The sequence below is a fragment of the Stomoxys calcitrans genome, chromosome 2, assembly GCF_963082655.1.
Source record: "Stomoxys calcitrans chromosome 2, idStoCalc2.1, whole genome shotgun sequence".
Classification (NCBI taxonomy): domain Eukaryota; kingdom Metazoa; phylum Arthropoda; class Insecta; order Diptera; family Muscidae; genus Stomoxys; species Stomoxys calcitrans.
The window spans coordinates 183340172-183354023 of record NC_081553.1 but is presented as its reverse complement, the minus strand read 5'-3'; the positions used below and the strand labels follow the sequence as shown (position 1 = coordinate 183354023).

Here is a 13852-nt window from a genome sequence, read left to right as displayed (position 1 = left end):
TATGAGCTGCTCTCATCCTCAATCCATTCTCCCATTGCCTTAAGTTTCATAGCCGTAGTGGCTCACACTTAATCTGTATGTCAATAGGTCGGATATTTAGAATAGTCTCCAGTGCCCTAGTAGGCGTGGTCCTCATCGCTGCGCCTATGCCAAGACAACATGTTCTCTGAACCTGTTGTATGGTGCTTATGTTGCACATTTTCTCCATAGCAGTCCACCAAACTTCTGAGGCGTAAGTAAGTATGGGTCTAATCACGCTCCTGTAGAGCCAGTGGACTATCCTTGGATTCAGGCCCCATTTCGAGCCTACGACCCGTCTACATAGTGCCCAATATCTGTGAGCCTTCTCAGAACGCTCCTGAATGTCACACTTCAAATTCAGTTTCCTGTCCAAGATCACACCTAAGTATTTGACCTTATCAGATATCGAAATTGTCTTATTGAGGAAATGTGGTGCGTTAAATTGGCCCACCTTCGTCTTCCTCGTGAACAGGCATATTTTAGTCTTCTCTGGGTTAACATTGAGATCTCTGGGTCTAGCCCAAGCATATGCCATATGCAAGACCCTTTCGGCCTTTCTGCATAGCTCGTTCGGATCCTTACCCTTAGAAGTATTATAAAATCGTCTCCGTAGCACACGAGTTCAAATCCCTCCTCAGTCAGCATCCGTAATAGGAAATTTATGGTAGTCACCCATAGGAGTGGCGATAAGGACGTAAGGCTTATGGGTCTGTAGGCTTTTGATGTCGCATAACTTGCCTTGCCGGGCTTAGGTATAAACACCACCCTTGCCTCCTGCCAGGCTTTCGGAGTATATGCAAATCCAAGGCACGCTGCGAAAATTTTGGCCAGACGACGCGCCAGATAGTCTGCCTCTTTCTGCTACCAGGAGGCAAATTTTGCCGCTCTGGTATTCGTATTGTATTCCTTGAGCCGTGTGTAATACACATCCCAAAAAATTCCGTTTTTATACGAAGTGCTCTGTTAAAAAATCTGCGGACCTCTTTCCCAATATTGCGATTTTCCCCGCTCATCCAGGGTTTTCTTGGACTGATTTCCTTTCCCGAAAAGAACAACTATCTTCGAAGGACCCCACCAGTGCAGTCGTAATCCTGTTGACATTTTCGTCAATATGATTATCTTGCCCAGTTAGTTTTCAACTTATTCCGGAAGCTTATCGGATTCGGCGCTGACTGTGCTATTCTAAATCTAATGTAGCGAGGGACAGAGAAAGGGTGTTCCATGAAGACCTGAACCTCATCGATTAGATTTTCCGAACATATCGTCACATCTACGCCGAACAAAATTTCCAAAAAGATAAAACTTCCACGGAATAAAGAGAAGGTTATCAATTTTTTTAAATCAAAAATTCTCTGACATTTTCTTCAACTTCACCATTTTATTTAACTTTTATGGAACGTTGGAGATCTCTCAATGGGATGTTTGAACAATTTAAAATGCTCCAGTACTTGTCCTACCACACTGACTGCAAATGTTATGAATCATTTACCTAAACACAACTAAAACTCCTCGTAATGACCTTTTTTTTGAAAAGACAAACCTGTTTTCATATACCTTACGAAAATGCATATTCTGTCATGGGTCATGAGCCTGGCTTTCTTTTAGCTGGGTATGGCGAAGATATTTGTGATAAATAATTGAAGTTCATAGAAATTCGAAATATTTACCCAGTTTCTGTTTGTAAACTTCGCGAAAACATGGATGGATTAGCTGGGTATTACAATACATGAAATTAATATGGGAAGAAAGTTCAGTTCTGTATGTGCAAGAAGACACAGAAATAGGAAATGAAAAATAACAGACAATTGTAAAGATTTTAAATCATATACCCCACAATATTATCTATTGAATCCAGAACAAATAAATTTCATAAATTTAACTTGGTTCCCCTCAAAAACTCCAATCTTAATGAACATATTTCGGAATCCCACTCTTTGTGTAGGTTACATAACATTGCTTTAATCCAACATGACTTCAACTTCAACAACAGCCTATGAATCATTCATATTATTCCACATGTCCATTCTATATGTCCCTTAAATTTTCGGCATACAATTTTACATTGATGAAGTGCCATAGCTTATCAATGAACAACTAAATGCATACCATTACCACATTTTTCCATACTGCATAAAATGAAAAAACAAAAAATCACAAAAGAACCAAAACAAGGTGGTTGCATCGTCCGCAATCAGCTGTGAGGCAATGTTAACTCAAATATTTGAAATGTTCATCACGTAAATAATGTCTTTAGGTTTATTGTTCGTTTTGATTGATAATACGTACATGCATACATGTTCATTGAATAACTGGCATTGCTTTATCCAGTTTTAGACTATAAGCCCATAAACGTATGTGTCCACAGTTAAGCCTTTTAACGATTATAACAGTTTTTTTTTGTAGGAATTTGTAGTATTTGAAATCGATACCTTAATTCAATAGAAGGCTTAGAGGAAAACAAACAAAAATGATTGATTGAGAAAAAACTATAATAAAATCATAAAAGCGATGGGCAAAATTAAATTTTAAGGAAAAAACTCAATAACCCTATTATTCCAAAAAGGAAAAACGACATAAATTTCGTGTTTAAAATCACGATTTATTTCCAAATGGAATCATATTGGAAGTTTGAGTTAACCGGTTGACATTCAACCTTTTGGAACAAGAAACACTTTGAGTTTGCAAAGACAACTTCTTGGTAGTTGATACAAATTTATCACCGAAAGTTACCACTTTCGGAAACATTAGCTTTTCTATTGTAAAGTGTGGACCCTAATGTGAGATTTTGACTTATTAACATAATACCTATGTTGAAATAAGCTACTTTTATATAAAAAGAAACCATTAGCCTTTCCTTTGGGAAAGGGTAGTTTTAGTAACTTATTACTTCATGAAGGGGATTTTCAGTACCCTTTCCCAGGGGAAGGGTATTTTTAGTACCCTTTCCTTAGAGGAAGGGTATTTTGAGTACCCTTTCCCTAGAGGAATGGTATTTTGAGTACCCTTTCCCTAGGGAAAGGGTATTTTGAGTACCCTTTCCCAATGGAAAGGTTAGTTTTAGTACCCTTTCCCAATTAGAAGGATAGTTTTAGTACCCTTTCCCAATTGGAAGGGTAGTTTTAGTACCCTTTGCCAAGGTATAAGGGTACGAAGGGGTACCAAAACTACCTTATACCTTGGGAAATGGTACTAAAACTACCCTTCCAATTGGAAAAGAGTACTAAAACTATCCTTCCAAATGGGAAAGGGTACTAAAACTACCCTTTCCAAAAGGAAAGGTTAGTTTTAGAACCCTTTATTTCAGGAAGGGGATTTTCAGTACCCTTTCCCAGGGGAAGGGTAGTTTTAGTACCCTTCCCCAAAGGAAAGGTTAGTTTTAGTACCCTTTCCCAATTGGAAGGATAGTTTTAGTACCCTTTCCCAATTGGAAGGGTAGTTTTTGTACCCTTTTCCAAGGTATATGGTGGTTTTGGTACCCTTTCGCAAGGAAAAGGGTAGTTTTGGAACTCTTTTTCCAAGTGGAAAGGTAATTTTAGAACCCTTTTTCCAAGTGGAAAGGTAATTTTAGTACCTGTTTCCAAGGGAAAAGGTAGTTTTAGTACTCTTTCCCAAAAAAATTATAGTTTAAGAACCCTTTTTTCCAAGGGGAAAGTAGTTTAAATACACTTTCCCAAGGAGAAAGTAGTTTTGGCTCTCTTTCCCAAGGGGACGAGTAGTTTTAGTACCCTTTCCCAAGGCAAAGGGGAATTTTAGTATCCTTTTCCAAGGGGAAGAGTAGGTTTAGTACCCTTTCCCAAGTGAAGGGTATTTTTAGTACCCTTTCCCTTGAGAAAAGGTAGTTTTAGTACCCTTTCCCAGGGCGAAGGGTAGATTTAGTACCCTTTCCCAAGGGGAAGGGTAGTTTTGGTACCCTTTCCCAAGTGGAAGAGTAGTTTTAGTACCCTTTCCCAAGGGAAAGTATGTCAAAACAACCCACAACGTTCCAGCCTGTGTGGTGTTTAAAGCAATCCCGTGCCGGGACTCTTTCCCTTGAGGAAGGGTAGTTTTAGTACCATTTCTATTGAGGAATGGTAGTTTTAGTACTATTTCTATTGAGGAAGGTTAGTTTTAGTACCATTTCTATTGAGGGAGGGTAGTTTTATTACCCTTTCCCTCGAGGAAGGGTGTTTTCAGTACCCTTTCTTCTGAGGAAGGGTATTTTCGGTTCCCTTTCCCTTAGAAAAGAGTAGTTTCAGTACCCTTTCCCTTAAGGATGAGTAGTTTCAGTACCATTTCCCTTGAGGAAGAGCAGTTTCAGTACCCTTTACCTTGAGGAAGGGTTGTTTCAGTACCATTTCCTTTGAGCAAGTGTATTTAAATTACCATTTCCCTTGAAGAAGTGTATTTATAGCACCCTTTTCCCTTGAGGATGGTTGGTTTCAGTACCTTTTCCCTTGAGTAAGGGTAGCTTTAGTACCCTTTCCCTTGGGTAAAAGTTGTTTTAGTACCCTTTTTCTTGAGAAAGTGTACTATAACTACCCTTTCCCTTGAGCAAGGGTACATTTAGTACCTTTCCCTTGGGCAAGGTAGTTTTAGTACCCTTTCCCTTGAGTAAGTGTTTTAGTACCTTTTCCTTGGGCAAGTTTAGTTTTAGTACTCTTTCCCTTGAGGAAAAGTAGTTTTAGTACCATTTCTATTGAGGAAGGTTAGTTTTAGTACCATTTCTATTAAGAAAAGGTTTGTTTTAGTACCTTTCCCTTGGGCAATGTAGTTTTAGTACCTTTTCCCTTGGGTAAAAGTTGTTTTAGTACTTTTTTTCTTGAGCAAGTGTACTTAAGCTACCCTTTCCCTTGAGTAATGGTAGTTTTAGTACCTTTTCCTTAGGCAAGGTTAGTTTCAGTAATCCTTGAGGAAGGGTAGTTTCAGTACCCATTCCCTTGAGGAAGATTAGTTGCAGTACCCTTTCCCTTGAGGAAGGGTTGTTGCAGTACTATTTCCTTTCAGCAAGTGTATTTAAACTACCTTTTCCCTTGAACAAGTGTATTTAAACCCTTTTCCCTTGAGGAAGGGTTGTTTCAGTAACCTTTCCTTTGAGCAAGTGTATTTAAACTATCTTTTCCCTTGAATTACTGTATTTAAACCACCCTTTTCCCTCGAGGAAGGTTACTTTCAGTACCCTTTTCCTTTGTGGAAGGTTAATTTCAGTGCCCTTTTCCTTGAGGAAGGGTAGTTTCAGTACCCTTTCCCTTGAATAAGGGTAGTTTTAGTACCCTGTTTTTTGAGCAGGTGTACTTTAACTAGCCTTTCTCTTGAGTAAGGGTGGTTTTATTACCTTCCCTTGGGGAAGGGTGGTGAAGTACCCTTACCCTTATGAAAAAATAGTTGGAGTACCCTTCCCAAGGGTAAGGGTAGTTTAAGTGCCCTTTCTCTAGAGCAATGATAGTTTGAGTACCCTTTCCCTTGGGCAAAAGTAGTTTCAGTACCCTTTCCCTTGAGCAGAATAGTTTCAATACTCTTTCCCTTAAGCAAGGGTAGATTTAGTACCCTTTCCCATGGGCAAAGGTTGTTTCAGAAACCTTTCCCTTTGGCAAGGGAAGTTTTAGAACTCGTTTGCTTGGGGAAGGGTAGGTTTAGTACCCCTTCCTTTGGGCAAGTGTAGTTTTTCGTACACTTTGCTTGGGGACAGGTAGTTTTAGTTAACTTTTCATTGAGGAAAGGTAGTTTCAGTACCATTTCCCTTGGCAAGGATAGGTTTAGTACCCTCTTCCTTGGGTTAAGATAGTTTTAGTTCTACTTTCTATAAGCAATGGTATATTAAGTACTCTGTTTTAAGGTAAGTGTACTTTTAGTACACTTTTTCTTGTGCAAGAATACTTTTAGTACTCTTTTTCTTGTGCAAGAATACTTTTAGTACCCATTCCATTGGGGAATGGTACTCTAAGTACTTTTTCCTTTGCTCAATGGTATTTTTTGAACTCTTTCCTTAGACAATGGTACTTTTAGTACTTTTTTCCTAGGATAAGAATACTTTTAGTACACTTTCCTTCGGGCAAGTGTACTTTTAGTTCTCTTTTCCTTGTGCAAGAATATTTATAGTACTCATTCCCCTGCGCAAGGTTACTCTTTGTATATGGGAAAGTCTACTCTTAGAACTCTTTTCCTGACGCAATAGTACCCTTCTTTAATGGAAGTGTTCTTTTAGTACTCTTTTCGTTGAGCATTATTATTTTTGGTACTAATTCCCTTGGGAAAGGATACTCTTAGTATTCATTCCTCTTTGGCTCTCTTTCCCATTCCTCTTTGGCTCTCTTTCCCAAGGGGACGAGTAGTTTTAGTACCCTTTCCCAAGGCAAAGGGGAATTTTAGTATCCTTTTCCAAGGGGAAGAGTAGGTTTAGTACCCTTTCCCAAGTGAAGGGTATTTTTAGTACCCTTTCCCTTGAGAAAAGGTAGTTTTAGTACCCTTTCCCAGGGCGAAGGGTAGATTTAGTACCCTTTCCCAAGGGGAAGGGTAGTTTTGGTACCCTTTCCCAAGTGGAAGAGTAGTTTTAGTACCCTTTCCCAAGGGAAAGTATGTCAAAACAACCCACAACGTTCCAGCCTGTGTGGTGTTTAAAGCAATCCCGTGCCGGGACTCTTTCCCTTGAGGAAGGGTAGTTTTAGTACCATTTCTATTGAGGAATGGTAGTTTTAGTACTATTTCTATTGAGGAAGGTTAGTTTTAGTACCATTTCTATTGAGGGAGGGTAGTTTTATTACCCTTTCCCTCGAGGAAGGGTGTTTTCAGTACCCTTTCTTCTGAGGAAGGGTATTTTCGGTTCCCTTTCCCTTAGAAAAGAGTAGTTTCAGTACCCTTTCCCTTAAGGATGAGTAGTTTCAGTACCATTTCCCTTGAGGAAGAGCAGTTTCAGTACCCTTTACCTTGAGGAAGGGTTGTTTCAGTACCATTTCCTTTGAGCAAGTGTATTTAAATTACCATTTCCCTTGAAGAAGTGTATTTATAGCACCCTTTTCCCTTGAGGATGGTTGGTTTCAGTACCTTTTCCCTTGAGTAAGGGTAGCTTTAGTACCCTTTCCCTTGGGTAAAAGTTGTTTTAGTACCCTTTTTCTTGAGAAAGTGTACTATAACTACCCTTTCCCTTGAGCAAGGGTACATTTAGTACCTTTCCCTTGGGCAAGGTAGTTTTAGTACCCTTTCCCTTGAGTAAGTGTTTTAGTACCTTTTCCTTGGGCAAGTTTAGTTTTAGTACTCTTTCCCTTGAGGAAAAGTAGTTTTAGTACCATTTCTATTGAGGAAGGTTAGTTTTAGTACCATTTCTATTAAGAAAAGGTTTGTTTTAGTACCTTTCCCTTGGGCAATGTAGTTTTAGTACCTTTTCCCTTGGGTAAAAGTTGTTTTAGTACTTTTTTTCTTGAGCAAGTGTACTTAAGCTACCCTTTCCCTTGAGTAATGGTAGTTTTAGTACCTTTTCCTTAGGCAAGGTTAGTTTCAGTAATCCTTGAGGAAGGGTAGTTTCAGTACCCATTCCCTTGAGGAAGATTAGTTGCAGTACCCTTTCCCTTGAGGAAGGGTTGTTGCAGTACTATTTCCTTTCAGCAAGTGTATTTAAACTACCTTTTCCCTTGAACAAGTGTATTTAAACCCTTTTCCCTTGAGGAAGGGTTGTTTCAGTAACCTTTCCTTTGAGCAAGTGTATTTAAACTATCTTTTCCCTTGAATTACTGTATTTAAACCACCCTTTTCCCTCGAGGAAGGTTACTTTCAGTACCCTTTTCCTTTGTGGAAGGTTAATTTCAGTGCCCTTTTCCTTGAGGAAGGGTAGTTTCAGTACCCTTTCCCTTGAATAAGGGTAGTTTTAGTACCCTGTTTTTTGAGCAGGTGTACTTTAACTAGCCTTTCTCTTGAGTAAGGGTGGTTTTATTACCTTCCCTTGGGGAAGGGTGGTGAAGTACCCTTACCCTTATGAAAAAATAGTTGGAGTACCCTTCCCAAGGGTAAGGGTAGTTTAAGTGCCCTTTCTCTAGAGCAATGATAGTTTGAGTACCCTTTCCCTTGGGCAAAAGTAGTTTCAGTACCCTTTCCCTTGAGCAGAATAGTTTCAATACTCTTTCCCTTAAGCAAGGGTAGATTTAGTACCCTTTCCCATGGGCAAAGGTTGTTTCAGAAACCTTTCCCTTTGGCAAGGGAAGTTTTAGAACTCGTTTGCTTGGGGAAGGGTAGGTTTAGTACCCCTTCCTTTGGGCAAGTGTAGTTTTTCGTACACTTTGCTTGGGGACAGGTAGTTTTAGTTAACTTTTCATTGAGGAAAGGTAGTTTCAGTACCATTTCCCTTGGCAAGGATAGGTTTAGTACCCTCTTCCTTGGGTTAAGATAGTTTTAGTTCTACTTTCTATAAGCAATGGTATATTAAGTACTCTGTTTTAAGGTAAGTGTACTTTTAGTACACTTTTTCTTGTGCAAGAATACTTTTAGTACTCTTTTTCTTGTGCAAGAATACTTTTAGTACCCATTCCATTGGGGAATGGTACTCTAAGTACTTTTTCCTTTGCTCAATGGTATTTTTTGAACTCTTTCCTTAGACAATGGTACTTTTAGTACTTTTTTCCTAGGATAAGAATACTTTTAGTACACTTTCCTTCGGGCAAGTGTACTTTTAGTTCTCTTTTCCTTGTGCAAGAATATTTATAGTACTCATTCCCCTGCGCAAGGTTACTTTTTGTATATGGGAAAGTCTACTCTTAGAACTCTTTTCCTGACGCAATAGTACCCTTCTTTAATGGAAGTGTTCTTTTAGTACTCTTTTCGTTGAGCATTATTATTTTTGGTACTAATTCCCTTGGGAAAGGATACTCTTAGTATTCATTCCCTAGGGCAAGTCTAATTTTTCAACTCTTTACTTTGCGCAATAGTACTTTTAGTACATTTTTCCTAGGGCAAGAATACTTTTAGTACTCATTTCCGTGGTCAATGGTATTCTAAGTACTCTTTCCCTTGCACAATGTTATTTTTTGTACTTTTTCCCTTAGGCAATGGTACTTTTAGTACTTTTTGCGTAGGGCAGGGGTGTTTTTAGAATTCTGTTCATAGGGCAAGGGTTCATTTAGTACTCTAGGGCAAGGGTTCATCTAGGGCAAGGGTTCATTCATTTAGTACTCTGTTCCTAAGGCAAAAATGCTTTTGTGCTTTCTCCCTTGGAAAAGTCTACTCTTTCCTACTCTGAGTACTCTTTCCTACTCTTAGTACTCTTACCTACTCTAAGTACTCTTTTCTACTCTTAGTACTCTTTCCTACTCTTAGTACTCTATCCTACTCTTAGTACTCTTTCTCTTAGACAAAAATACTTTAAGTACTCCCTCCCTTGGGCAAGTGTATTTCAAGTTATCTTTTCCTTATGCAAGAATACTTTTTGTACTCTTTCCCTTGCGCAATGGTACTTTTAGGCATTTTTTCTAGGGCAAGTGGACTTTTAGTACTCTGTTCCTAGGGCAAGGGTGCTTTGGGTACTCTTTTTCCTTGGTCATGGATTTTTTTTTATTACTTTTTCCTTTAGGTTAGGATATTTTTAGTACTGTTTTCCTTGGGCAAGCGTACTTTTAGTACAATCTTCTAAGGGCAAGGGTAGTTTTAGTCCATTTGGACTTGGGCAAGCGTGCTTAAGGAACTCTTTCCCTTGCACAGGGGTACTTTCATTACACTTTTCGTGGACGCTGGTACTTTAATTTCTCTTTGAGTGGGAAAGTTACTTTTTTTTTGGCTTACTATGGAATTATGGTATCGATGCTCATATTTATTCACTTAACCAACTGTTTAACCTATGTATATTTCCTTTATTTTTTTCGAGTTTAATCTTAATAACAATTAATTAAATTTTATTTCATTTATTTTTATTTTCGAACTTGTTAAAAAAAAAAACAAAACGCAAAACTTAATGCCTACACCATAAACAACAACTACTACTACTACTACCACCAATTCGCCTTCACACCATATATCGTTATTTTGTTGCAAATGCTTCTTCGATATGTTGTTTCGTTTTTGTTTAACGTGAATGCCTAACCATTTGAAATTGCCATACAATTGGGTATCACCGAAAACAAAATCATCAAAAATAATTTTGCAATGCCTTCCCCTTCATGATTTGCCGTATCACTCCCTAATCCACGTTCATAAAACCCAAAACCAAAATTGCCCAAAATAGTTTAGCCATCTCTGTGGGTTCGCTGTACGTGCGCAAATACTTCAAGGAGGACTCCAAGTCCAATGCTTTGGAAATGGTCAATAATATACGCGATGTATTCCACAATATACTGGATACAGTGTCCTGGATGGATGACACGACCAAGGAGGAAGCCAAAAGAAAATTAAAACACATGACCACACACATCGGCTATCCCGATGAAATGTTGGACAATGAAAAGTTGGAGGAGTATTATCGCAAATTGGACATTGATGCCGATAAGTATTTTGAATCCTTCCTGAAGATGAATGTCTTTGGAACGGATTATTCTTTCAATAAATTGAGATTGCCTGTGAACAAAACCGATTGGATTCGTCATGCCCGCCCAGCTGTGGTCAATGCCTTCTATTCGGCCATAGAAAATAGTATACGTGAGTATTTTACTATAGGGGATTTGTAGAGGGGAAATATTTGTTGTTGCTTAATGTAAATTTTTTTCCAGAATTCCCCGCTGGCATTTTGCAAGGACACTTCTTCAATGCCCACCGTCCTAAATACATGAATTATGGTGCCATTGGCTATGTTATTGGTCATGAGATTACCCATGGTTTCGATGACCAGGGCCGCACCTTTGATCTGGAGGGTAATCTGTTGGACTGGTGGCAATCGGATACTCAAAAAGCCTATTTGGAAAAGGCCAAATGTATTATTGAACAATACAGCAACTATACTGATAGACAAACTGGAATGAATGTGAGTAAAAAAACAAGTAGAAAGGTCTTAAGTTCGGCCGGGTCGATCTTTGAATACCCACCACCTCGGGTGGATATGTTAACCCCATTTCGTCACAATCCGGTGAAAATTGGATAAAAATTCCAATACTGAACTGCTGCCAATGTCCTTAGGCGCGAAAAATTTCTTTACGAACAGCGTCTGCGTACTAAGGTTCTTGCTTCTATACGAGGAAGTAAGAGCTTTTGGTCGTTCGTGAAAAGAGTAAAGGGTAGTTCTTTATCTATTCCAACTCTTGTTAAGGAAGAGCAAACGTTCATTGACCCGGTTGATAAGGCTAAACTGTTGGCTGATATATTTGCAGGGAACTCTTCCCTGTTGGATAGTAATCAATCATTCCCCTCAATCGAAAATGTCATACCCCAAATATTTTTTCGAACTCGTGGAGTTAAAAGGGTACTTGAAAATCTAGAGGCAAATAGATCCCCGAGCCCGGATGGCATATCAACACTTGTCTTACGCAATTGTTCTTCGACGCTGGCTCGTCCATTACGCAACCTTTTCAACCTTGCCTAACGTGCGGGAGTCTTCCCGGCGCGTTCGAAAGTTGCGAACGTTCAGCCAATACCCAAAAAGGGTGAGGCAAACAAGCCTGCGAATTATCGGCCAATTGCGATATGCTGCGCTCTCTCCAAGGTCATGGAGAGCATGGTTAATCACCATCTAGTGAGGTATTTAGAGTCTAATGGCCTTCTTAGCGATGGGTTTCATAGTATGGGTTTCACAGAAATCGCTCTATGGGCGACCTCATGGTACTTCTGTCGGAACTTTGGAGTCGCTCAATCCACCAGTTTGGTGAGAGTAAGGTTGTGGCTCTGGATATCTCCAAGGCATTTGATAGGGTCTGGCACGGTGCACTACAATCAAAGCTTGTCGCATATGGTGTCGGTAATAGCTTCGCTCGACTTATTTCGAGCTTTCTCAGAGATCCTACTATTCGAGTCGTTATAGATGGGTTCTCATCCAATGAGCACAAATTGACCGCAGGTGTACCCCAGGGTTCTGTTCTTTCTCTTTCTCCTTCTCTTTTTCTAATTTTCATCAACGATCTATTCTAGAGTCAGACATCGAATCCGATCTACTCATTTGCGGATGACAGTAATCTCTGTCATTCGTACTCATTCGACCATTGGCCGAGTCTTCGAGAGATTGAGGACAAGAGGCGGGTTATGGACGATACCACTCTGTCAGGATTTGCTGGCCATTTCTGAGTGGGGTCGAATGAATCGAGTGGATTTTAATGCACGGAAGACTCAGTGCTGCTTGTCGTCATACAAACGATTCGCTGACCCATTACGATCATCTTTGTCTATCAATGGTGTAGATATTGAGCAATCAGAAGCTCTTGATGTTCTTCTGGGCATGAAAATACAAAGTGATGTTCGTTGGTCTAAACATGTATTTGAAGTGTCGAAAGAAGCATTCAAGTGTTTAGGCTTCCTTAAACGGTGTAAGAATTACTTCACTCCGTCTGATCTACTTAACATCTACACCACTTTTATACGGCCGAAATTGGAGTACAACTCACATGTATGGGCTGGAGCTTCAAAATCATCCCTGGAGCTACTGGGCTGTGTACAGAGGAGAGCGATGGCATTGATTGGGGACAGTGGGGTATCCAACTCTATTGCCTCCCTTCATCATCGTCGCCATGTGGGTTGTTTGGCGCTGTTCTATCGGTACTTTCATGGTGTGTTTTCGTCTGATATTAGTCTTCTTATTCCAGATGTAAGGATGCATGTCAGGGATACTAGACATTCCAAGAACTCACACCTGTTTGTAATTGATTGGCCAGCGGACCGCACAATGCATTATAGAGAGAATTCTTATTTCGCCCGAACCGTTCGTATGTGGAATCGACTTCCGGCTAAAGTTTTTCCCACCCACTTTGACATCCAAGGATTTAAGACAAATGTCAATGAGCACTATAGCCTTTCCCCCCCCCCCCTCAAATTCCTAATTTCCTCTCGTCAACGCAATGCACAGCATTCATAGGGGACATCCCCTGAGTGTTGGCTGACAGAAAAAAACTTAAGCACCCAAATTCGGCACGGAAATTGAGTGGTCTAATATTTATGCCACTATTCAATTTTGTAGAACAAATTATTGGTCTTTATGACAGATATATCCAATTATAAATCGATCTGTACCATATAAAGGTCAGATATCGTGGGGCTCAGAAAAACTCACTGTTTTAAATTTCAGCGAAATCGGGTACAAAATTAAGCTTTTATGGGCTTCAGGTACTTTATCGGGAGATCGGTCTATATGGCAGCTATATCTAAATATAGTCCGATCTAATCCATATTTAGATAAGACGTCGGGATGCTTAAAGTAACCCACTGTTTCGAATTACATCAAAATCGGATGAAAAATAAAGTTTTAATAGGCATTAGACCCTTTATCGGAAAATCGATCTATACAGCAGCTATATCCAAATATGGTCCGATTGGACCCGTTCAAGAACTTTACCAGAGTGCATCAAAAAGACGTATCTGTGCCAAATTTCAGCTCAATTGGGAATTCACTATTTCATTAATTTTTATACACTCCGCCATAGGATGGGGTATACTAATTTCGGCATTCTGTTTGTAACTACTCGAAATATTCGTCTGAGACCCCATAAAGTATCGTCGTGACATTTTATGTTGATCTAGCCATGTCCGTCCGTCCGTCTATCCGTCCGTCTGTCTGTCGAAAGCACGCTAACTTTCGAAGGAGTAAAGCTAGCCGCATAAAATTTTGCACAAATACTTCTTATTAATGTAGGTCGGTCCATGTTTTGATATACCTGCCATATGAACCGATCTTGGGTCTTGACTTCTTGAGCCTTTAGAGGGCGCAATTCTCGTCCGATTTGAATGAAATTTTGCACAAAGTATT

At 39.6% G+C, this 13852-nt stretch overlaps 1 protein-coding gene across 5 annotated transcripts in view; it reads left to right on the top strand.

Annotated features, from left to right (window-relative positions):
• The window catches only part of LOC106085849 (neprilysin-2), a 141541-nt gene that overhangs the window by 125914 nt on the left and 1775 nt on the right, over positions 1-13852 (top strand). For all 5 annotated transcript variants that reach the window (XM_059362312.1, XM_059362315.1, XM_059362310.1 and 2 more), the window contains 2 exons: positions 10199-10608; positions 10680-10930. In XM_059362312.1, the coding sequence (XP_059218295.1) occupies positions 10199-10608; positions 10680-10930 (661 nt within the window). The remainder of the gene's footprint in view (positions 1-10198; positions 10609-10679; positions 10931-13852) is intronic.